Source organism: Setaria viridis, chromosome 3, assembly GCF_005286985.2.
Source record: "Setaria viridis chromosome 3, Setaria_viridis_v4.0, whole genome shotgun sequence".
Lineage (NCBI taxonomy): Eukaryota > Viridiplantae > Streptophyta > Magnoliopsida > Poales > Poaceae > Setaria > Setaria viridis.
The window spans coordinates 50,226,266-50,247,562 of NC_048265.2; the positions used below are offsets into that span (position 1 = coordinate 50,226,266).

The 21,297-nt window shown below is 47.5% G+C and overlaps 4 protein-coding genes across 6 annotated transcripts; 3 read left to right on the forward strand and 1 right to left on the reverse strand.

Moving 5' to 3' along the window:
• Positions 1-1,933: 1,933 nt before the first annotated feature.
• LOC117849420 (clathrin heavy chain 1) lies at positions 1,934-4,461 on the forward strand. The gene is made up of 4 exons (XM_034730960.2): positions 1,934-3,611; positions 3,754-3,876; positions 3,959-4,069; positions 4,160-4,461. Exons 1-4 carry the CDS (start codon positions 3,528-3,530, stop codon positions 4,310-4,312), a joined length of 471 nt encoding a protein of 156 aa, XP_034586851.2. The 5' UTR covers positions 1,934-3,527; the 3' UTR covers positions 4,313-4,461.
• Positions 4,462-5,067: 606 nt separating this feature from the next.
• Positions 5,068-9,130, forward strand: LOC140222315 (uncharacterized). The gene is made up of 8 exons (XM_072292478.1): positions 5,068-6,391; positions 6,634-6,662; positions 7,093-7,260; positions 7,996-8,223; positions 8,309-8,371; positions 8,470-8,565; positions 8,764-8,920; positions 9,018-9,130. Exons 1-8 carry the CDS (start codon positions 5,068-5,070, stop codon positions 9,128-9,130), a joined length of 2,178 nt encoding a protein of 725 aa, XP_072148579.1.
• Positions 9,131-10,343: 1,213 nt separating this feature from the next.
• LOC117848369 (uncharacterized) lies at positions 10,344-21,186 on the forward strand. Of its 3 annotated transcripts, XM_034729744.2 has the most exons (11): positions 10,345-10,607; positions 11,747-11,880; positions 11,962-11,990; positions 17,466-17,627; positions 17,740-17,852; positions 17,953-18,028; positions 18,162-18,190; positions 18,351-18,444; positions 18,574-18,663; positions 18,826-19,012; positions 20,513-21,186. In XM_034729744.2, the coding sequence occupies exons 2-11, from the start codon at positions 11,748-11,750 to the stop codon at positions 20,899-20,901; spliced, it is 1,302 nt and encodes a 433-aa protein (XP_034585635.1). In that variant the 5' UTR covers positions 10,345-10,607; position 11,747; the 3' UTR covers positions 20,902-21,186. The 3 variants fall into 3 exon arrangements, with proteins under 3 accessions (XP_034585636.1, XP_034585635.1, XP_034585637.1); XM_034729745.2 differs by lacking the exon at positions 18,574-18,663 and having other exon boundaries at positions 10,344-10,607; XM_034729746.1 differs by lacking the exon at positions 10,345-10,607 and having other exon boundaries at positions 11,768-11,880; positions 17,455-17,627.
• Positions 12,977-14,883, reverse strand: LOC140222073 (uncharacterized). Its single transcript, XM_072292251.1, has 4 exons — positions 14,438-14,883; positions 13,434-14,233; positions 13,259-13,354; positions 12,977-13,074 (listed from the first exon to the last, which is right to left on the reverse strand). The coding sequence occupies exons 1-4, from the start codon at positions 14,881-14,883 to the stop codon at positions 12,977-12,979; spliced, it is 1,440 nt and encodes a 479-aa protein (XP_072148352.1).
• Positions 21,187-21,297: the final 111 nt, after the last annotated feature.

Genomic DNA, 21,297 nt, shown 5'->3' on the forward strand with positions numbered 1-21,297 from the left:
GAAGCTCCCTCAAAAACCCCAAATTCCGAATTCGAATCCCTCTACCCACGCTCCTGTCGGTCTCCACCGCCGGCCCAGCGGCAACCCGCCGTTCACCGTTCCGCCCACCACCCGCCGGAGACGAAGGAGATCATCGAAGAAGACCTCCAAAAGACCGGTTCCAACCCGCTCCCAACCCGCACTTTCCCTGGACCCAACCCACCCCGACCTGTTAGCCTCTAATCCCCATTCCCACCCATTCTAATGAACCCCGCATGAGAACCCACCCCAAAATACCCATTTCGCCCTGCCCCACTAGCAGGGCTAGCCATAGCTCAGAGTAAGCCTGACAAGAGACCCGTGACAAAAATGAGTGGGATCGCTCGAAAAGTGAAAATGCCTTTGCACACATGTTTGTTAAGGAAACTATGCTATGCTAACGGGACGCCAAAAACAAAAAAAATAGTGGGACTACTTGAACAAGTGAAAAATGCCACCAGAAAACCGTGTTCGGCAAAGAAAGCGTGTGCTATGGCTCACGCGGGGCTGAAATAGCGGGACGAGAGACACGGGATGAAAAATGAGTAGGATCACCCAAACAAGTAAAAAATATCAGCAGATGTGTTCGGTCACAGAAACGTGTGCTATTGCTTACGGGAGGCAAAAAATAGTCGACCGAAGACCTAGAAGGAAAAAGAGTAGGATGACTCGGACAAGTGAAAAAATGTCACCAAATGTGCGTTCGGCTTAGTAGAGGTGTGTGGGGTGGGGTGGGGGGTAGCATGGCCGCACAGGAGGCCAAAACAGCCGGACCATAGACCTAGGATGAAAACGAGTGAGGTTACGCGGTCAAATGAAAAATTACAATAAAAATATGTTCGGCTAAGAAAATGTGTGCTATACCTCACACGAGTCTCGAAACAGCCCAATCCGAGACACCTGATGAATAGGAGTGGGAGGCCTGAACAAGTGAAAAATGCTATCATTTGATAGTTCACGGGAATAGAAAACAACTCAATCAGAAACCTAGGGTGAAAATGAATGGGACGTCCCGATCAAGTGAAAGATGCCACGGACACGTATTCGATAAAAACAGCCTGACAAGACACGCAGGATGAAAACGAGTAGGACTCCCCAAAAAAGTGAAATATTACACCAAATGAGGCCGAACACAGCCCGACCAGAGGCATGACAGTACGGATGATGGGACGAAAACGGATGGGATACCCTGGTATGTGCTATAGGTCATGATTGAGGTCAGATATCATACGAAAATTAAAAATCCACATACACCTCCATCAGCTCTGGAGTAGGAAGAATGAAAATCATATGATATAGGTTATGTTTGAGGCTAGATATTGTATGAAAATTAAAATTTCACAATCAACTCCAGAAGCTCCGGAGGGACTAGGATGGACGAAAAACATATGCTATAGGTCATGGTTGAGGCCAGATATCCTCTAGAAATTAAAAAATTACGGACACCTACATCAGCTCCGGATGCAGTAGAAATGATGAAAAATATATGCTACAGGTCATGGTTGAGGCAAGATATCGTACGAAAACTAAAAATCCACAGACACCTCCACCAGCTCCGGAGGGACTAGGACGGACGAAAAACATGTGCTATAGCTAATGGCTGAGGCCGGATATCGAACGAAAATGAAAAAAACACAGATGCCTCCACCAGCTCCGGATGTAGTAGGAAGGATGAAAACCATATACTATAGGTCATGGTTGAGACCAGATATCGCACGAAAATTAAAAGTTCACATACACCTGCACCAGCTCTGGATGGACTAGGAAGGACAGAAAACATGCGCTATAGGTCGTGGTTGAGGCTAGATATCGTACGAAAATTAAAAATCCATAGACATCTCCACCGGCTCCGGATGGACTAGATGAGATGAAAAACATAAAAATCCATAGACATCTCCACCGGCTCCGGATGGACTAGATGAGATGAAAAACATATGCTATAGGTAATGGTTGAGGTCAGATACCGTACAAAAATTACAAATCCACATACACCTCCACTGGCTTCGGAGGGACTAGGAAGGATAAAAACCATATGTTATAGGTCATGGTTGAGGTCAAATATCGTACGAAAATTAAAAATCCACGGACACCTCCACCGGCTCCGGAGGGACTAGGACGGATGAAAAACATGTGCTATAGCTCATGGTTGAGGCTAGATATCCTCTGAAAATTAAAAAACCACGGACACCTGCATCGGCTCCTCATGCAGTGAAATTGGCCTCCGAACGCGTGTTTGGCCATGAAAACGTGTGTTATAGGGAACGGGAGCCCGAAAATAGCGACACCGACCAACGGCGTTGAAAACATGGGGGAATGGTTCGAAGACGTGAAAATAGCCTCCGGACGCGTTTTCGGCTATGAAAACGTGTGCTATAGGTCACGGGAGCCCGGAAACGGCCACACCGGCCACCGAGGACGAAAATGTGGGGCAAAACTAAACAAATGAAAATGGCCTTCGGACTTGTGTTCGGCTATGAAAACGTGTGTTATAGATTATGGGAGCTCGAAAACCGCAACACCGGTCACCGGGGTCGAAAATGTGGGGGATGGACCGAAGACGTGAAAATGGCCTTCGGATGCGTTTTCGGTCATGAAAACGTGCGCTATAGGTTACGGCAGCCCAGAAACGGCCACACTGGCCACCGAGGATGAAAATGTAGGGGCGGGACCAAACAAGTGAAATTGGCCTCCGAACGCGTGTTCGGCCACGAAAACGTGTGTTATAGGTAACGGGAGCCCGAAAACAACGACACCGGCCATTGGGGTCGAAAACGTGGGGGGTGGACCGAAGATGTGAAAATGGCCTCCGGACGTGTTTTCGGCCATGAAAACGTGTGTTATAGGTCAAGGAACCTGAAAACAGCGACACCAGGCACCGGGGTCGAAAACGTGGGGATGGACCAAAGATGTGAAAATGGTCTCCGGACACATTTTTGGCTATGAAAACGGTGCTATAGGTTACGGGAGCCCGAAAACGGTCACACCGGCCACCGAGGACTAAAATGTAGGGGCTGGATCGAACAAGTGAAAATTGCCTCCGAACGCGTGTTCAGTCATGAAAACGTGTGTTACAGGTCACGGGAGGCTGAAAATAGCGACACCGGTCACCAAGGTCGAAAACATGGGGATGGACCGAAGACGTGACAATGGCCTCCGAACGTGTTTTCAGCCATGAAAACATGTGCTACAGGTCACGAGACCCCAAAAACGGCCACACCGGCCACTGAAAATGTAAAGGCAGGATCGAACAAGTGAAATTGGTCTCTGAACGCGTGTTCGGCCATGAAAACATGTGTTATATGTAACAGGAGCCCGAAAACACGATACCGGTCGCCGGGATCGAAAACATGGGGGTATAACCCGAAGACGTGAATGACCTCCGGACGTGTTTTCATCCAGGAAAACGTGTGCTACAGGCCGCGGGAGCTCGAGATAGGAGGATTGCTGCCTACATTTACAAGAAGGCTGGCAGATGGAAGCAGTCCATTGCTCTATCAAAGAAAGACAGCATGTACAAGGATTGCATGGAGACATGCTCGCAGTCTGGTGACCGTGAACTGTCGGAGGACTTACTTGTCTATTTCATTGAGCAGGTTTATTTTAAACCTGTTCTATTGATTGATGATATGAGATGCAGTGATATGCCAATTCAAAATACAGTAGAAAACCTATTATTTGTCTACCTGTCATTGCACTTCTGATTAGTTAACTTTGATCTGCAATTATGCAATGCAGGGGAAGAAAGAATGCTTTGCTTCTTGCCTCTTCATTTGCTATGACTTGATACGACCAGATGTTGCCCTTGAGCTTGCATGGATGAACAACATGATAGACTTTGCTTTCCCGTATCTGTTGCAGGTACCTTATTTCTGTCCATATCTGCACTGACACTTACTTATGCACAGTTCATTTTATAATAACATCCCTGCCGTCCATGCAGTTCATTCGCGAATACAGCAGCAAGGTTGATGATTTAGTTAAGGACAAAATTGAGTCGCAAAATGAGGAAAGAGCGAAAGAGAAAGAGGAGAAAGATCTTGTTGCTCAGCAGGTAAAGTAAAAGTGCATTCGCCTCTTTGTTTCTGTAATCAGTCACTAGTGCTGAGGCATTTGGCATGATTAGTCGCATGCTGTTGTGCAGAACATGTACGCACAGCTGCTTCCTCTCGCTTTGCCCGCTCCGCCGATGCCAGGCATGGGCGGTCCTCCACCTCCGATGGGTGGAATGGGCATGCCTCCGATGGGCCCTGGTCCGATGCCAGCATTTGGGATGCCACCAATGGGAAGCTACTAGGTTGGTTTTGCAGAGCGATTAGATGATGATTCGGATTTTTCCAGTGTAAGCAGAAGTTGAACTATGGGGTTGTAGATGATCACAGTTTGGAATTAATATTCTTTATGGTACCAGGAAATTTTGGCGAGTGAAATCTCTCGTTTGAGAAATGCTACCTGTTGTTATAATAATCGGGTTCCCTTTGATCCTGTTACCATGTTACCTCTGAAGAGTGCCTATACGACGTTTGTTATACTATTACCTCTGAAGAGTAGCTATGTATCTTTGAAGTGTGCAGATGTGACGTTTGTTATCCTGTTACCTCTAAAGAGTACCTATGTGACTTTTGTTTTCCTGTCACCATTTCCATGACTTTGGACTCCTCTCGGGTGCTAACCATGGCATGCGAGAACAAACTCCTGTGCATACAGTTTAGAGATTTCGATTCAGGGCAAACTAACTGTTGGATTGTAAGCGTGTCACAGCCCATGGGCCTGCCGTATCCGGCTCCCCATGTGGTCTATATGTATACAACTGTTGCTATTGAGGAATACATCGTGCATTATACAATCTATCATGGTATCACGCGAGTCGTTCCTGCGACCTGCTTCCGCTCAACCCTAGCCTCCGCCAGGGCACCCGCTCGCCGGCTCCACCCACCCACGGCCGCCCCGCTGAGCTCCTCGCCGGCCGATCCCCTCGCCTGCCGCTGAGCTACGCTCGCCAGGCCCCTCTCCTACTCTTCCTGCCGCCGATCCCCATCGCCAGGAACCCCAATGGCCGGTGACGCCGCCGCCGCCGCCGCCGCCGCCGCCACCGAGAAGCAACGGCAAGAGGAGGCGGAGGCCCTCGACAAGGCCCTCACCGCCAAGGAGGCGGCAAACGCCACCCTCCACGCCCAGGCGATCGCACTCCACAACATCAAGAGCGCGATCACCCTGGTGCTGGACCAGTTGTCCAACAACTACGGTCGGTGGCGGCCTCTCTTCTTGATTGTGCTCGGCAAGTACAATCTGAAGGAGCACGTCCTCACCGACATCGCCTACCCCGATCGCTCGGCATGGGCGACCATGGACAGCTGCGTCCTCACCTGGATCATCTGCACCGTCTCCAACGATCTGCAACAGTCCCTGCTGCTCCGTGATCCCACTGCCCGATCTGCCTGGCTGTACCTCGAAGACGAGTTCCTCGGCCAGCGCGAATCGCGTGCACTGCTGCTGGAGGCTGAGTTCCGTTCCTTCCGGCAAGGCGATCTCTCAGTGATCGATTATTGCCGTCGCCTTGAAACAATGGCGGCATCCCTCAAGGAGTTCGGTGATCCGATCGGCGACAGGCAGCTTGTCCTCACCCTACTGCGCGGCGTCAATGGGAAGTACCGACACATGGTGTCCAACCTGAAGATGCGCGCACCCTTCCCCACGTTCGCCGAAGCACGCACCCTGCTGCTCCTCGAAGAGATCGACGTCAACGACATCCACGACGATGTCACTCCCGCGCCGCCGTCGGAGACTCAGGCGCTGCTCGCGGCAAAACCACAGCCGCCACGCACTGGTTCTGGTGGTTTCGGTGTCCAGGGCAGTGGGACGGGCAACTCCAACAACTCCCGCAACCGCCGCTGGGGACGCGGCGGCAACGGCGGGACCAACAACGGCAAGGCGGGCGCCGGCCAGGGCGCCCCCAACGGCGCCGTGCAGGGCGCTGGACAGCCTACTGTTCGGCCAGGACAGAACCCCTGGTCCGGCACTCTCCAGCTCTGGCCACACGGCTTCGACGGCCTTCCTGGACAGCAGCTGCAGCGCCCACCATACATGCCGTTCGAGCAACCCCAGCCGGCCCTCCACATGGCACCGTACCACGGAGGGTACTACCAGCTCCCACCACCGCCCCCTGGCTTCAGCTATGGCCCGGTGGCAGGCTCCTCGGCTTCCTCTTCGGCCGGCGCGATGCCGCAGTACGCGGCATGGAACCCCATGGCAGGTGGCTCCTTCGACCAAGCGTCCCTCGTCAACAACTTCAACACAATGACCTTGACGCCGCCGTCGACACCCACCGAGTGGTATGCTGACTCTGGTGCCGGTTCTCATATGACCGCCCACTCTGGTATTCTCTCGTCTCCTCGCTCACCCTCCTGGTCCAATCCTTCCTCTATTATTGTCGGTAATGGTGCTCTCCTGCCCATCACCTCCACTGGCTCATACTCGTTTTCTACACCACAACGCCCTCTTGTTCTAAATAATGTCTTAGTGTCCCCTAGCATTATTAAGAACTTGATCTCTGCTCGTCGGTTTACCATTGATAACAATTGCTCTATCGAGTTTGACCCATTTGGCCTCTCTGTGAAGGATCTACAAACACGGAGCGTGATCGCCAGGTGCAATAGCACGGGGGATCTATACCCATTCTTCCCGTCCACCAGCAGCAAAACACCAGTCTTCGCAGCCACCTCTACACCCACCCTGTGGCATCGTCGTCTCGGCCACCTTGGTTCAGAAGCATTGTCCAAACTTATTAGCACCCAGGCTATTTCTTGTAATAAACCCAAACATGAACATATATGTCATGCTTGCCAATTAGGGCGCCATGTTCGCCTCCCTTTCAGTTTATCTAGCTCTTGTGCTACTCATAAATTCGATTTAATACATTGTGACCTTTGGACCTCTCCTATTGCTAGCGTGTCTGGTTACAAATATTATCTCGTAATTATTGATGATTTTTCTCACTATGCTTGGACATTTCCGCTTCGCCTCAAATCCGATACATTTGCCACTATCTCTAATTTCTTTGCCTATGTTCGTACACAGTTTGGCACCATCGTGAAGGCCGTCCAGTGCGACAACGGTCGTGAGTTTGACAACTCTTCGGCCCGCACGTTCTTCCTCTCCCATGGTGTCCTCTTTCGTATGTCGTGCCCCTACACCTCCCAGCAGAATGGTAAAGCCGAGCGCGCCCTTCGCACCATTAACAACATTGTGCGCTCACTTTTATTTCAGGCTAGTCTTCCACCCGTCTACTGGGCTGACTCCCTCCACACTGCCACATATCTTCTAAACCGTCACCCCACTAAGACTCTTGATGGCCTGACACCATTCTATGCTCTCTACGGCACACATCCCACTTATTCACATCTTCGTGTTTTTGGGTGTGCTTGTTATCCCAATTTATCATCCACCGCACCACATAAGTTGGCCCCTCGTTCATCACTTTGTGTCTTCCTTGGCTACTCATCCGACCACAAGGGATATCGCTGCCTCGACTTACACTCCAACCGAATTATCATCTCTCGGCATGTAGTGTTCGATGAATCCATGTTTCCCTTTTCAGCGATGTCTACCTCTCCTTCGGATCCAGCCACTCTTGACTTCTTGAGCGAGGATGACTTTTCCACTATGCCCATCGGGCCTCGTTCTGTGGTTGCAGGTACCCCCCCTCGTGCGCCAACCCCCCCTGGCTCACCACCACCAGCCAGTGCGCCGCCCGCTGTTGAGCATGGCTCCAGCCCGGGCGGCTTGCTGGCGCCCGCTGGAGCAGCCTCGGCAGCAGGTGGAGGAGCCACGGCTGCCACTGGCACGTTGCCACCTGCCCAGGCACCTACGGCAGCATCACCTGGAGGTGGCTCGGCTGTAGCTAGCCCGCCACCGGCTGCACCAGCGCCTTCAACTACGAAAGCGACACCCTCTGCTGCCCCTGCTGACACCTCGTCGCAGGTAGCTGTCAGTAGAGGGGGCCGCACGGCTTCTACCCTGCCCCAACTCATCGAGCCCGTGGTTAATGATCACGGCATGAGGACTCGGGGCAAGTCTGGTTTCTGCCAGCCAGTTGATCGTCTGAACCTGCACACGACGACGCTCTCGGCCGTTCCCAAGAGCTTTCGTTCCGCGCTCGCCGACCCTCACTGGAGAGCCGCGATGCAAGCAGAGTTCGACGCCCTCCTGGCAAATAACACATGGACCCTTGTGCCTCGTCCCTCTGGAGTGAACATCGTCACCGGTAAATGGATTTTTCGTCATAAATTTTTAGCTGACGGTTCTCTTGATCGATACAAGGCAAGATGGGTTCTCAGAGGCTTCACTCAACGACCTGGTATTGACTACGAGGAGACTTTCAGTCCCGTTGTCAAACCGGCTACCATCCGCGTTGTGCTCACACTTGCTCTATCGCGTTCTTGGCCCATTCATCAGCTGGACGTCAAGAATGCATTCCTCCATGGGACTTTGACAGAGACTGTGTATTGCCAGCAGCCACCCGGGTTTGTTGATTCTTCCAAGCCCGATTTTGTTTGCCGATTGAACAAGTCATTATATGGATTGAAGCAGGCTCCCCGAGCATGGCATAGTCGCTTTGCCAGTCACATCACCTCCCTTGGGTTTGTTGAGTCCAAAGCGGACACCTCCCTCTTCATATATCGGCGGGGTGCTGACACAGCCTTCTTGCTTCTCTATGTGGATGATATTGTTCTTACTGCTTCGTCACAGAGTTTCCTTCAGCGCATCATCGCAGCTATGCAACGGGAATTCTCTATGACTGACATGGGTGCTCTCCACCATTTTCTGGGTGTCTCTGTTGATCGCCGCTCAGATGAGTTGTTCCTCTCTCAGAAGCAATACATGCTGGATATTCTGGACCGTGCTGGTATGCGTGACTGCAAGCCTTGCAGTACACCTGTTGATACTCATGCAAAGCTACCTGCTGATGGTGTTCCTGTGGCTGATTCTTCACATTATCGCAGTATCGCTGGTGCCCTTCAGTATCTCACATTCACCCGTCCTGATATTGCCTATGCTGTTCAGCAAGTTTGTCTATATATGCATGATCCGAGAGAGCCTCATCTCGCTGCCATGAAGCGCATCCTGCGCTATATCCAGGGAACTTTGGAGCTTGGATTTCACCTACATCGTACCTCGCCTACTGATCTCACTGTGTACTCCGACGCCGATTGGGCTGGTTGCCCTGAGACTCGCCGATCCACTTCTGGCTATGGCGTTTTCTTGGGTGATAATTTGGTCTCATGGTCCTCCAAGCGTCAGGGAACTGTGTCCAGATCTAGTGCAGAGGCTGAGTATCGCGCTGTTGCCAATGGGGTTGCAGAGGCATGTTGGCTACGCCAGCTTCTTCTTGAACTCCATTGCCCTCTTCGACGAGCTACAGTTGTGTATTGTGACAATATCAGTGCCGTTTATTTATCCACCAACCCCGTTCAGCATCAGCGGACCAAACATGTGGAGATTGACCTACACTTTGTTCGTGACCGCGTGGCCCTTGGAGAAGTTCGAGTTCTACATGTCCCTACTACCTCACAGTATGCCGACATCTTCACCAAAGGGCTCCCGACGTCCGTCTTTGTTGAGTTTAGGTCCAGTCTTAATGTTCGCGGTGCTCCCAGTTCCGACTGCGGGGGAGTGTTGGATTGTAAGCGTGTCACAGCCCATGGGCCTGCCGTATCCGGCTCCCCATGTGGTCTATATGTATACAACTGTTGCTATTGAGGAATACATCGTGCATTATACAATCTATCACTAACTGAAGAAGCATCTGGTTGCTTCCATGATGTTTTGACATATACTGCTATGATTAAAGCATATAGCTACGATGGTAAGATTCTCTTATGATCAGGAAATGTTTCAATAATTTTAAGTTTCAACTAATCATGTGTCTATATGGATCGTAAAAATTCGCAGCCAAACGGGGGTCCATCACCGCCCCGTCTTGCTGCCGTCTCGACCGCCACTTCCTTGCCATCCCGGAGCTTCTTCTAGGTTCGCCGGATACAGGTAACCTGAACCCTCGAAACCCCAAACCCTAAAAAGTTCGCCGGAGGTGGAGAAGAAGGGGAAAAGGTGGAAGAGAAAAAATTCGAATGTGGGAGAGATGATTTTGACTCGAGTGTAGTATAGCAATACGAAAAAAATATTGACAAGTGAGCAATATTTTATTGTGTCTTCAACGTAGCATAGATGTATGTCAAAATACCGTATGACATGCGTACGATGGTCGCTCTTATGTCTCCAAATTACCAAATGGTTAACCGAAGAAAAGTCTGTGAAAAAACCCTAAACATTCTATTCCATCTTCATTCTATTCCCTCCCCTCCTCTCCCCCTCCCCGGCGGCGACGAAAGAGCGCGCGCCCTTTCCTTCCCGTCTCCCCGGCCCTTTCGCCGCCCCCCATCGAGTGCCGTCCGCGCCTAGTTCCGCCGGCGCGGAACGCGCCGCCTGCTCGCCCCACCGCGAAGGGGTTCGTCTCGTCCTACTCCTCGGCGCTCGTGAACGGGCGCGGGGAGGGGATCCGTCCGGGCTTGGATCGGCTTCTTCCCCACCTGGTAAGGAAACCCTAGCCACCTTGCTTGGTTGCTTGGGCGGACTGCGCGCGCCCTGTTCCGCAGGATCTTCCCTGTGCTGCGCGACCCGTGAGGGATCAATCCGAGAGTTTTCCTGCTCCAGTTCGCACAATTCGTTGCGAATTCCTTTTCTGCGAGGAGGGGGTACGGTTAGAAGCTGTCAAAGTTTGCGAATAAGTTGAATTTTGCTTTGGGGGTTCAGTTCGATCCCCACGGCTACACGTGCCAGCCCCATGTTTGGGAGGAGGTCGGGTCTAAAGCTGCCTGCTTTTTCTCTGCCGTGCTGGAGGTTACAAATTTATCTGATAGACTTGCTCTATGGGCTCGGATGTTACTAGTAGTTAGGTGCATTTTAGGAAGGCTGAAAGGATAAAGTTATACTTCACTGCAAAATATGCACCAATAAATTCTAGTTCTTCAGTGTAGCGTGCACAATTGTCCATACCTGTTGATCTGTTTTGTAGAAAATTACTTATTAATTCATCCACCTGGCATCCACCCATTCATTGGTTGATTAAAACTATTGTTTCACACCCATGTTTGGGAGGAGGTTGGGCAAAGCTGCGGGCTTGTTCACAAATTGTTCTTGTGCTGCAGCATTATCTGATATCTATGGACTTGCTCTGTGGATTAACTGGATCCCATGTATTTTTGGATCATTTATTCATTTGTAAAGCCATATTTGTGGTGTTTACATTAGTACATAGCCAACACAGCTTACGCTGAGCAATATCCTTGCCTTACATGCTCCAGATGCATGCATCAACTTTGCCGCTCGCGACCCCGACCAGATCGGTCTTCGACCTTCCCCTCATCCGCTGTTTCGTTCTACTTTTTTTCCCTCTTGAAAGACCCCTCTGCGTTACTAGCTGATCGAGGAACGGTAGATTTTTGCCTGCCTAGACCTGCTAGTGGGTGGCCTCATGGATCAAACCTGTGATTTGGTGGCTGCTGATGGGATTTTTGTATTTGTTATAGCAATTCCCGGGGTTTGATTTCCTCGGCTCCTGTTTACTCGGTGGAAATGATTTGTGAAACTTGCTCCTATATGTTTCTCGGTGAAAACACATACGGATCTTGTGCTGGATAGATTTTTTATTCGTGGCTTCTTTCCATTGCAGGATGAGTGAAGAGGATAAGACTGCTGCTGCTGCTGCTGAGCAGCCGAAGCGAGCCCCTAAGCTCAATGAAAGGATCCTCTCTTCTCTGTCCAGGAGATCAGTAGCTGCTCATCCATGGCATGATCTTGAGATCGGTGCGCGGCTTAACTATCCTTTTCAAGCGTTCCTAGCGCCTTGATCAAGCAAGCATATGCTAAATGAATTTGGTTATGCAGGTCCTGGGGCTCCTGCTGTCTTCAATGTTGTAAGTATCATCATTGCCTTCTGAACGTTTCACAAGTTATTAAATGCTTGAAGCTATAATGATATTTTTGTATCGCTTTCCGACCACTCAAGTCTCGCTCGCCTCATCTTTGTATCATGTCTAAATCAGACTGAAATGGTTGGCAACCACAATCTGCATGCAGCCGTCGTACTCCGTTATTTACATTGAGTTTACCAAAGCTGTCACCGAATAAAGCCACTGTACCGTTAGTGTTGACGATTGTTTTAGTTAATTCTATCGTGTAAAAGTCAGTTTCCGCTCTTGATTGTCCTGTTAGCCTGTTAGTGCATTTAATTCTGTCATGCAAAAGGCGGATTCAGATCGCAATTTTGCCATAATATTGACCATTTAGTTTAATCAATTTTGTCGTGCAAAAGGTGGGTTTAACTTGTGATTTCGCCGTAATGTTGAACAGTTAGTATAATTAATTCTGTCATGGAGAAGGCAGGTTTGACTCACGATTTTTCCCTTAGTGCTGAATAGTTATTATAACAATTATTTCTGTCACATAGAAATAATTAATTCTATGGCAATTTTTCCATTACTGTCGAATGATTAGTATAATTAATTCTGTTGTGTAAGGCCCTGTTTGGAGTCGCTTTTCTGGAACTCGCTTATCTGGCAAGCAAGCTTATCTGATAAGCCGCTGCCTGGAGAATCTGCTGTCTGAATAAGTAGGGTGTTTGGCAATTCTGATTATTTTGTGTCGATTGTCTGTCCTGGTTGGTAAATTGACCTGAATGCCCCTAAGGCTGATAATAGCTCATTTTTATTGTGAATCTGAGTAGAAGACAATAATTCTAATGCTTTTGGAGTTTGTTAAATAGAAATTACATCACAATAATATGAAATTCATACGATAGATCGGAATAGTATGGAAACATCCATCATGGGTACAACAACGAATCATGAAACCATAGCGACAGCAATAGCATCACGCAATGCACCCATATCAATGTCATCTCCTAAAGCACCACCACCACCATCTGTGCTAGGTTGGGTTGAATTACCATCATCTTCCTGAAAATCCTCTTCAAAATGCACGTCATGTACGGCACTATCTCTGATGAAATTGTGAAGGGCCATACAAGCAACTATAATTTTCGACTGCTTGTTAACCGGATAACTGGGCAAATTCAAGAGAATGCGCCACTTCATCTTTAGAACTCCAAATGATCGCTCAATCACATTTCTAAGGGATGAATGTGCATGATTAAACACTTCTTTCAATCCTACCGGATGCTGACCATGCTGCCATTCGGAAACATGATACCTCTGTCCCTTGTAGGGTGCAAGAAATCCTTTTCTATTAGGATATCCAGAGTCAACAAGATAGTACTTACCTGCATGTTATATTTACATGTTATATCACAATGACCAAATATTCCCTGAAAAAAAAATTGCAACATAACTCGTCCTTACCATCGGGAGGATGTGGAAATTGATCCTTGTATGTGACAAGCGTGTCCAATAATACACGAGTATCATGGACAGAACCAGGCCAACCAGTGACAGCAAATGTGAACCGCATATCAAAGTCACAAACCGCCACGACGTTTTGTGAAGGATACCCATGCCGACCAATGTATTTCGGTTGATCAGCTAATGGCACAGTTACGGGTATATGGGTACCATCAATTGCTCCTATGCAATCTTTGAAATGAGGCCAAAACCTTGCTTCTTGTAGTTTAGGATGAATAGTAGAAAATTGCGGATCCTTAGGCCTCACAATGTCAACAATGTCAACAGCTAATCTCATGATAGATTCAAGAACCTCTTCAAATTTTCTACTCACAGTTTCTAATGAGCGATGGAAATTATTCTTGCATTGCCTAAAAGATTGAGGTGCACCACAAGCCCATAGAAACATTCCTAGTGCTTCCTTGCTACAAAATTGTCTACTTGATCTCAATCCATAATCTTGCACCAAAGTGTCATGAAGGCTTAAGAAAACTGACCTCCTCATTCTGAACATGTTAAAGCACTCCACTGGATCTTGTAGTTGTAACTCAACCCACTGTATTCCAGTCATACTTGCTATCGTAGTAGTAATCTTCTTCTTGTTCATACCAGATGATGCCATGTAGTCCAGACCAAGCATTGCCACTATGTAATCATCATCAGTGTCGTCAGATTCATCAACATCCATAGTATGAACAGAATCACTGTTGCCTTCACATTCACTAGTTGCACTAGAGGTACTCATCAAAACAAATGCAAGCCTGTCAAAAAGCACTAACCAAGTCATCAGATGAATTTTTATTGTTACAACACAACTAATAGAAGGTTCATAGTCTCACACAGCATACTTAGAAAATTGAAATTATGTCTCACACAACATAAGACAAATGAAAGATAAATGGCACACTAATGCAACACCCTAGTGCTTCTTCCTTATCTCCCAAGCCCTCCTCAGCCAATTCAACCTCCCATTTGGTGTCTTCAATGTAATGAACACATCACGGTTCTCCTTTTTTTGAAGAAGTTGTGTGGCATAGAAGTGTTCATCACTCCCCTCCTCAGCCCCATCCTTAATGACTTGCTCCAACATATTTCCAATCTCATCTCTAACGTGATCAACAACCGCCGAAGTAGCTGAATGTTTACTACTTTGAGCTTTCAACTCATATGCATCGACCAACCGCTTCATGCACTGGTCTCTAAAAGTCTTCTTCTTCTTTCCTTTAGGGGAACTAGGAGCTGGCCTTTTTGAAGCCCTCCGCTCAGAACTGGATGGGGCCTTATGTGCCTCTCTATCATTGTTGCCCTCAACATCAACAACATCATGTTCATCAACATCAACGTTTCCATCACCACTTGGAACATATGAAGTTTCATTTGTAACAATGACCGATTCAAACATGATTCGCATCTGATCCTCATATTCAAGCGGAGCTGTTCTGAATCGGATACAACCTGGCATAGCCTGTAAAATATCATCAAAACAGCATGCTATTATACTCCAATTCAAAAAAATTAAACAACGTGTATATGAACTATATCTTTAGTATGATTGTTAGTGGGCTCACCTTATTTTGTTCTTCCCACCATTCATCGTCAGCCACAATACAACCAGTAACAGGATCTCTTCCCAATCCGGTTGATCTCAAGTTCAAAGTTTTCCATTGGGTATACATTTTTTTCAATATATCCCACCTATTCTTCATTTGACTCTCACCGTATGGCCTCTTGGTACGCTCATAAAACTTTCTAATAAGGTTTGCATATCCCACCGCATTCAAACATTGCTGCGGTCGATTGAAAGCAAGTACTTCTTCCACACAAATGTCATTGAAAGCTTTCGCGGCAAATGAATCCCATTTTGCCACAATCTTTGACGACTTTTCCATCTAAAATTTGATTACAGTATTGTAGAATTAAATACAAATCTACGAGCTTGTTCACTGATCATACAAACCACAATCTGTCATTTTAGCAATCCATCAAGAAGTGACACAAATTTTACCTTGCTATTTGTTGGCGGCCTTGCAGTCATAACAGCTACAGCTGTCCAGATCCTTCGCAGCAACTGCACGCATACATAAAATTGTTATGAGCTACTCCATCATCATATAGGTCCAAAGAGACTCCAATGCAAAATGAAAAAAGAAAGTCATATGTGATATAAAATGTGTTGAAAACTGAATCGTCAAAGAAAGTCATATGTGGTGTATTGGATGGATTGTGCTATATGGGTGGTCGAGTATTTGACTACGGTGTTGTTGTGCCTAGTGCCATTTGGAGGAGTCCTTTTATGGAGCCATGTGGTTGTTGCCTCAAATTCTTCTACTTTTACCAGCCAACCATGTGCTGCGTGTAAAAAAAAAAGTAAACGCATCATGTGTTGGTGCACTCTCTATTGGAGAATTAAACTAATAAAGAACATATAGATCATTCTTGATGCCATAGAGAATCACATTGGCATTCGGTTGCTGGAGTGGCTAAAAAAAATTAATTGATTCCATATGCAGGTGATGAGATGCATATTTTTTTGCAAATGTCATATGTGCGCAGAGAATTCATGCTCTAGGCACGATGTTTCACCAAAAGAAGCTATTATCTTAGTACTGGAAATCTTAGCCTTTTTTCAAGCACCAGAGGTGTTGTATATCATTATCGACGGGGACAGCAATTACAGAACAGAAAGAGTTTCAGAATAAAACTCAAGAACTCAGCCTCTCAACATATAATAATTCGACGAAATACAGCCTAATGGTTCACATCAACACAACTCAACAGGTGTTCTTCCAATACAAAAACGAATGTAGTTGCTAACAATGAACACATGAAAATAAAATCTGAGCTGAAAAATCAAACGGAATTTCAGACCACAAACTGAGGCATCCAAAGCTACTCCTTCAGCGCTGGTTAAAAAGCCTGTTGGACTGGGGAACCAGAAACTTACTTCAGGGGGTGTCCGGCGGCGGGGCGGCGGCCAGGGGGCGGCCAGGCGGCGGGGACCTCCGGCGGCGGGGCGGCGGCCAGGCGGCGGGGGCGTCCGGCGGCAGGGCGGCGGCCAGGCGGTGGGGGCGTCCGGTGGCGGGGCGGCGGCCAGGCAGCAGAACAGTCCGGCGGCGGGGGCGTCCGGCGGCGGGGCGGTGTCCAGGCAGCAGGAGACTCCGGCGCGGGCGTCCGGTGGCGGGGCGGCGTCCAGGCAGCAGGAGACTTCGGCGGTGGAGCCGGATCCAGGGGGATGGGGCGTCGACCGGCGGAGGTGGCGCCCAGCCGGGGGCGGAGGGGGCTTCCGGCGGCGGGGGCGTCCGGCGCCAGGGCCGGCGGGGGCGGCCGCCGGAGGTAGGGAAGCGGCCCGGCCGACCCCAGGGGCGGCGCCGGGATCTGCAGGGGGGCGGCGGCGGGATCTGGAGCGGCGGCGGCGGGAGGAGCGGCGGCGGTCGCCTGGAGGCCGTTGCCCGAGGGTACCCGGGGGAAAATTTCTCCGCTTGCCCCAGAAGCGTGGTCTGACCCGCGTAGGAGATAAGCTGAGTGCTAGTTGTATTTCAGATTCTCCAATAAGCGGCTTACGTGACAAGCGGGAAATAAGCAAGGCGTTTGGGTGGGTTTATCGCTTATTTCCACCAATAAGCGGGAAATAAGCGACTCCAAACAGGCCCTAAAAGGTGGATTTGAATTTTATCAAAATTAAAGCAGTAGAAACTGCCATTGTAGGAACTGAATGATTTCCTGATTTGTATTGGTACAGTAAATCATCCACCCCCTTGTACGTGGAAGCAGTATTGTGATATTGACAAAGAAAATCTACCTACCAAACAAGTAATGTGGATACTCTTTATCATTAACTGTTCCATCATAGAAGTAGATAGATGGATGGGACGGGTAGATTGTATGACTGCACAAATTTAAGGATATCTCACCCCAACCCTAAAAGTGTACAAGTCTATATCAATTCCTGTCAAGATGCCACCACGTTCTCACACGCCGTCAGCCATGTCACAGCGGTCGGAGGCGGGTTCTCCGCCTACGGCGGGGGACGAAGAGGAGCAGCGGCTGCGGGCGGCGCTACGTCACCTGCAGGCGGAGGCGGGGGTGCTTGAGCGCTTGGTGTACAAGCACCGGAACCAGCACCGCGGCGCCGCCTACTTCCAGTACCTCCTCAAGGTGAGCGCCGCGTCTCCACATCCTCCTAAGGATACCAGGACAACCCCCACCCCGATGTTGGCGAGTGGCTCGCACTGACGGGAGATGTGTCCCCATGTGTCTGCGCATGCAGGTGAGGAGGGACCTGAAGCTGCTACTCGGCACCGATCTCGCCCAGGTCCTCAACGCCGTGTTCCCCGTCCTCGCATCCCGCAAGCCGGCCAACACGATCCTCGTCCCGACCAAGTCAGTCTGCTATTGCATTTGCGCTGCTTTCAAATTTCACTTGCTATTGTCGAAATAGTTGATCTGTTGTTACTTTGCTTTCTTCTGGATTCTGATGTAGGCAGACTAAGAAGAAACCTGGTGCGAACCACAGCCATCATGAGAGGCTTTTGGGTGTTGCTCGCTTGTTATCCCAGGTGTGTTTTGTGTTTGTGGAGCATTGATGCTCTTGTGATCATGACTTATCTGTAGCCTGGAAGAGAGATTTCATACTCTGCCCAACTTTGTATCATATCAAATCTCAGTGAAAAACTTCTCTATCCTGTGCAGATGGCTGAACCTGTCATGAAGGCAGCAATGTATCCTTTGTTTTCTGTTCTCATGTCCATTTGTTCTAGGCTTACCGATAAGTGAGTCATGCCTTACAATTGGCTTAGCCTCATAAAACAAAGCAGATATAAATTTCTACCCTACCTCTATGGTTGAAACATATACAAAGTTCCTTGACCTACACTACAGTCAGATAACATTTTTACTTGCTAGATCATTCTTCATCGATCTTTGTACCGCGGTGTTTTCTTTGCTTGCACGAATAAGGGTCCTGATCCAACAGGTGAGAGTTATAATTTCTTTCTCTTGAATTTCACCTTGGAACCACATGCTGACTGATATTGTTATTCTTTCTCTTTTCCTTACAAAAGCTTTTGCCGTAGCCTCTGACCCTCTGGTACTTGCTTCACAGATGTTACTTGATGTTGTTTTATTATATAATAAGGTTACAGATCTTACTGATAGGAAGCAGGCTGTTAAGATTAGCATTGGTGGAGTGCAGGTCTGTTTTGCTTTCACACTAGCAATTATGTAATTTTGAATACCATGGAGAAACTCTATTGTCTAAGCCTGTGTTTTCACTCTCACACAAGCTGATCTTTCTGGAAGATATAATGATTTCACTGAATAACTTTGCCTCATTTCCCTTCGGTTATTCCCACAGGCTTTCAGAGAATACTACCCCTCTATGAATGATGCTTGTACAATTCTGGAGTGTGTATGGGTGAAAGATAAATTTCTTTTGCATGAAAAGATGAAAGATAGCTGTCAGGAAACACAAGTTGAGGATCAGAAGCCCTGTGGTCCTGAATCTTCAATCCAGTATGAGACGCTTCCACTCGTTAGTGAAGGTTGAAATGCTTTATTTTCTATTATTCATGATAAATATATGGAGATCCTGAATTCTTAGTTGCATTGTTTGATGCTTACTTTCTGAATGGGCACTGAGTTTGAATGGACATCAAGCACCTTAGTAACATCATTACATTGTGAAAAACATAGCTGAAATCAAATGTATAAAATTGAATTATTTAAGGATAATTTATCATGCTGCTTGTTCCCATGCTAGCTACCAAGGCACTTGAAACTAGCCCTGTTCATGGTCCGGTTTCCCAGGTTTCTTGTTTGTTTCTAAACCAAACCAGGAGGGAGCTTGCTGGTCTGGGTGGGGCTGGTTTTGTACTTGCTAGCTGGTGGGAAGTACCGCCGGTGCGGGCTGGGCTGGCTGGTTTGAACGGGTTTACGTTGGTTTAGTTCTGGAGACGTAGAGTGACCACACAATGCTGGTACTGCTAACTCTGCACGTGCCGAATTAATCAAGCGCGTACTATTGGCTACACACAAGGAACGTACAAAATCGAAGCTATGTAAATATGTAATATCAGGTGTTTTTGACAAATATAATTTGTGAAGAAATTCCAAGTTATGAACATGGCTTTGAGCTCTCCAAAAACATCTGGGATTTCATTGCCTAGAATGGTACAAATTGTGTAGAAATTCTCTAAAATACATATGCCTGTGCAGGAAGACTAGGGCAGCTGCCTTACAACTGCAGCTATACACTAACATGAATAAAGAAAAAGCAAAAAAGAAATGCATTGGTTGAACAGCTCGTGATTAACATTAAAATGAGATCCAAGAAAACGTCAAACTGATAGACCAAGCCAGATGTTGCAGTCTTTGGTTTGGCAACACCATGAATTTTTGACATACTTGAATGAAAATATTATGCTTCCAAGTCAGTCGAATCTGAGGAAAACAGGGAAAAGAAATTTAGATAGCATAATTACTCTAAACTATTAAAGATAACAACAGGAAAGGCACAGAACAATAAAATGCTGACATACATTCTAACCTTCATCTACTGAGTTAGCAGCCGGTTTTTTCAAACTGATGAACAGGGCTACTTGAAACTGGCATTTTGGGTTATCCATCAATCTTTGGAAGTATGCCACATTAGAACTTTTTATTGGTGAACAGTTACCATTGAACATGTTGGCATGATTTATAGCGATATGGCCGATAGCATGCCTGACATGTCTGCAATACTAAGATCAGATAGCCTAGCTGAATGATAGCTAATAAGGTGCTGGTTTTCAATAACCAGGTTTTCCGTATTACAGCTATGATGCAACGCTTGATTAGTTCTTTAGATAATTGTAAGACACCTTTCAGGTTACCACTAGTAGTCAATTATTATTTAGGGAACCAAACACAAGTATAATTTTCAGTATCAAATTGTTTGTTACGCATTCATCTGAACAGGCTCGGTTCTTTTTTATCACTTCATGGGGTCTAACTTCAAAAGCATTCTTGTTAACTCCATTGCCTATTTGTGGCCATTTTTTCAGATACACTAAACCTTGAAGAAACGAACCTGCCAGCCAAACAGGCAGACGCTGCTCTGGCTGAGCAACCGGACAAAATGAACCATTGCAGTGGTGCTGGAGGTTCTCAGAGTGGGAGGCAACTGGAAAAGGAAAGTGGTGCTTGTTCAGTTCCTGACACGCTTAATACTTGCATGCATTCAGTTCCACACCCGAACCTCAAGCTTGAGACTAGGAAGAGAGTAGCATTCGTTGCTGTTGGAAATCCAAAGGTCCCTGGTGCAGCCTCAGAAACAAAATCATCAGAAGTAAACAAGAAGCAAAGACTAAACATGATTTCACACACCTCTGTAGAATCTGGACTCTACAACAAATTGCTGGATTATGAGAACGTCGAAAAATCCCTACTTTAACATCTTCGGAAATTCCCTCTTCTTTGTCAAGGGAAGAGCAACAGCTAAGAAAGTGCTATTGCAGCTTCTAGATAAGCAAAACCTAAAATGATTTGTACTGTAGCAAGATGAAGGTCACTATTAGCTTAGAGCTTCCGAACCAGACCTTTTCTATTGTTTCTAACCAAATTTCACGATGACCTGCAAGATTGTTTTTGTAGGGCTTGTGTACTACGGAGATATCCATGCTTGTTTCAATGTTCATTACCACAGTTCATATAATTGAAAGTTTTGTTCGCACTAGCAGATTTCGGCTTCATATTTATATTCATTACGTGCTTTACTTGTGCGGTCTCAATTTGAAAACCTCATGTTAATTTGGGCTTCGGTTGGTCTTGTATTAGTGCCGGTGTAGCG

Bases quoted from the DNA above. Each gene is read 5' to 3' on its own strand.
- LOC140222073 (XM_072292251.1), bottom strand. From the start codon at position 14,883: ATGCGAATCATGTTTGAATCGGTCATTGTTACAAATGAAACTTCATAT. The intron at 13,355-13,433 runs GTAAGGACGAGT...TATAACATGCAG, and splicing joins ATTTCCACATCCTCCCGATG to GTAAGTACTATCTTGTTGAC. The intron at 13,075-13,258 runs GTCAGCATCCGG...CAATTTCATCAG, and splicing joins TGTTTCCGAATGGCAGCATG to AGATAGTGCCGTACATGACG.
- LOC117848369 (XM_034729744.2), top strand. From the start codon at position 11,748: ATGAGTGAAGAGGATAAGACTGCTGCTGCTGCTGCTGAGCAGCCGAAG. The intron at 17,628-17,739 runs GTGAGCGCCGCG...CTGCGCATGCAG, and splicing joins ACTTCCAGTACCTCCTCAAG to GTGAGGAGGGACCTGAAGCT. The intron at 18,029-18,161 runs GTGTGTTTTGTG...TATCCTGTGCAG, and splicing joins TTGCTCGCTTGTTATCCCAG to ATGGCTGAACCTGTCATGAA.
- LOC117849420 (XM_034730960.2), top strand. From the start codon at position 3,528: ATGTACAAGGATTGCATGGAGACATGCTCGCAGTCTGGTGACCGTGAA. The intron at 3,877-3,958 runs GTACCTTATTTC...CCGTCCATGCAG, and splicing joins CTTTCCCGTATCTGTTGCAG to TTCATTCGCGAATACAGCAG. The intron at 4,070-4,159 runs GTAAAGTAAAAG...GCTGTTGTGCAG, and splicing joins AAGATCTTGTTGCTCAGCAG to AACATGTACGCACAGCTGCT.
- LOC140222315 (XM_072292478.1), top strand. From the start codon at position 5,068: ATGGCCGGTGACGCCGCCGCCGCCGCCGCCGCCGCCGCCACCGAGAAG. The intron at 6,663-7,092 runs GTGCAATAGCAC...GTTCGTACACAG, and splicing joins ACACGGAGCGTGATCGCCAG to TTTGGCACCATCGTGAAGGC. The intron at 7,261-7,995 runs GTGCGCTCACTT...ACCTCGTCGCAG, and splicing joins TTCGCACCATTAACAACATT to GTAGCTGTCAGTAGAGGGGG.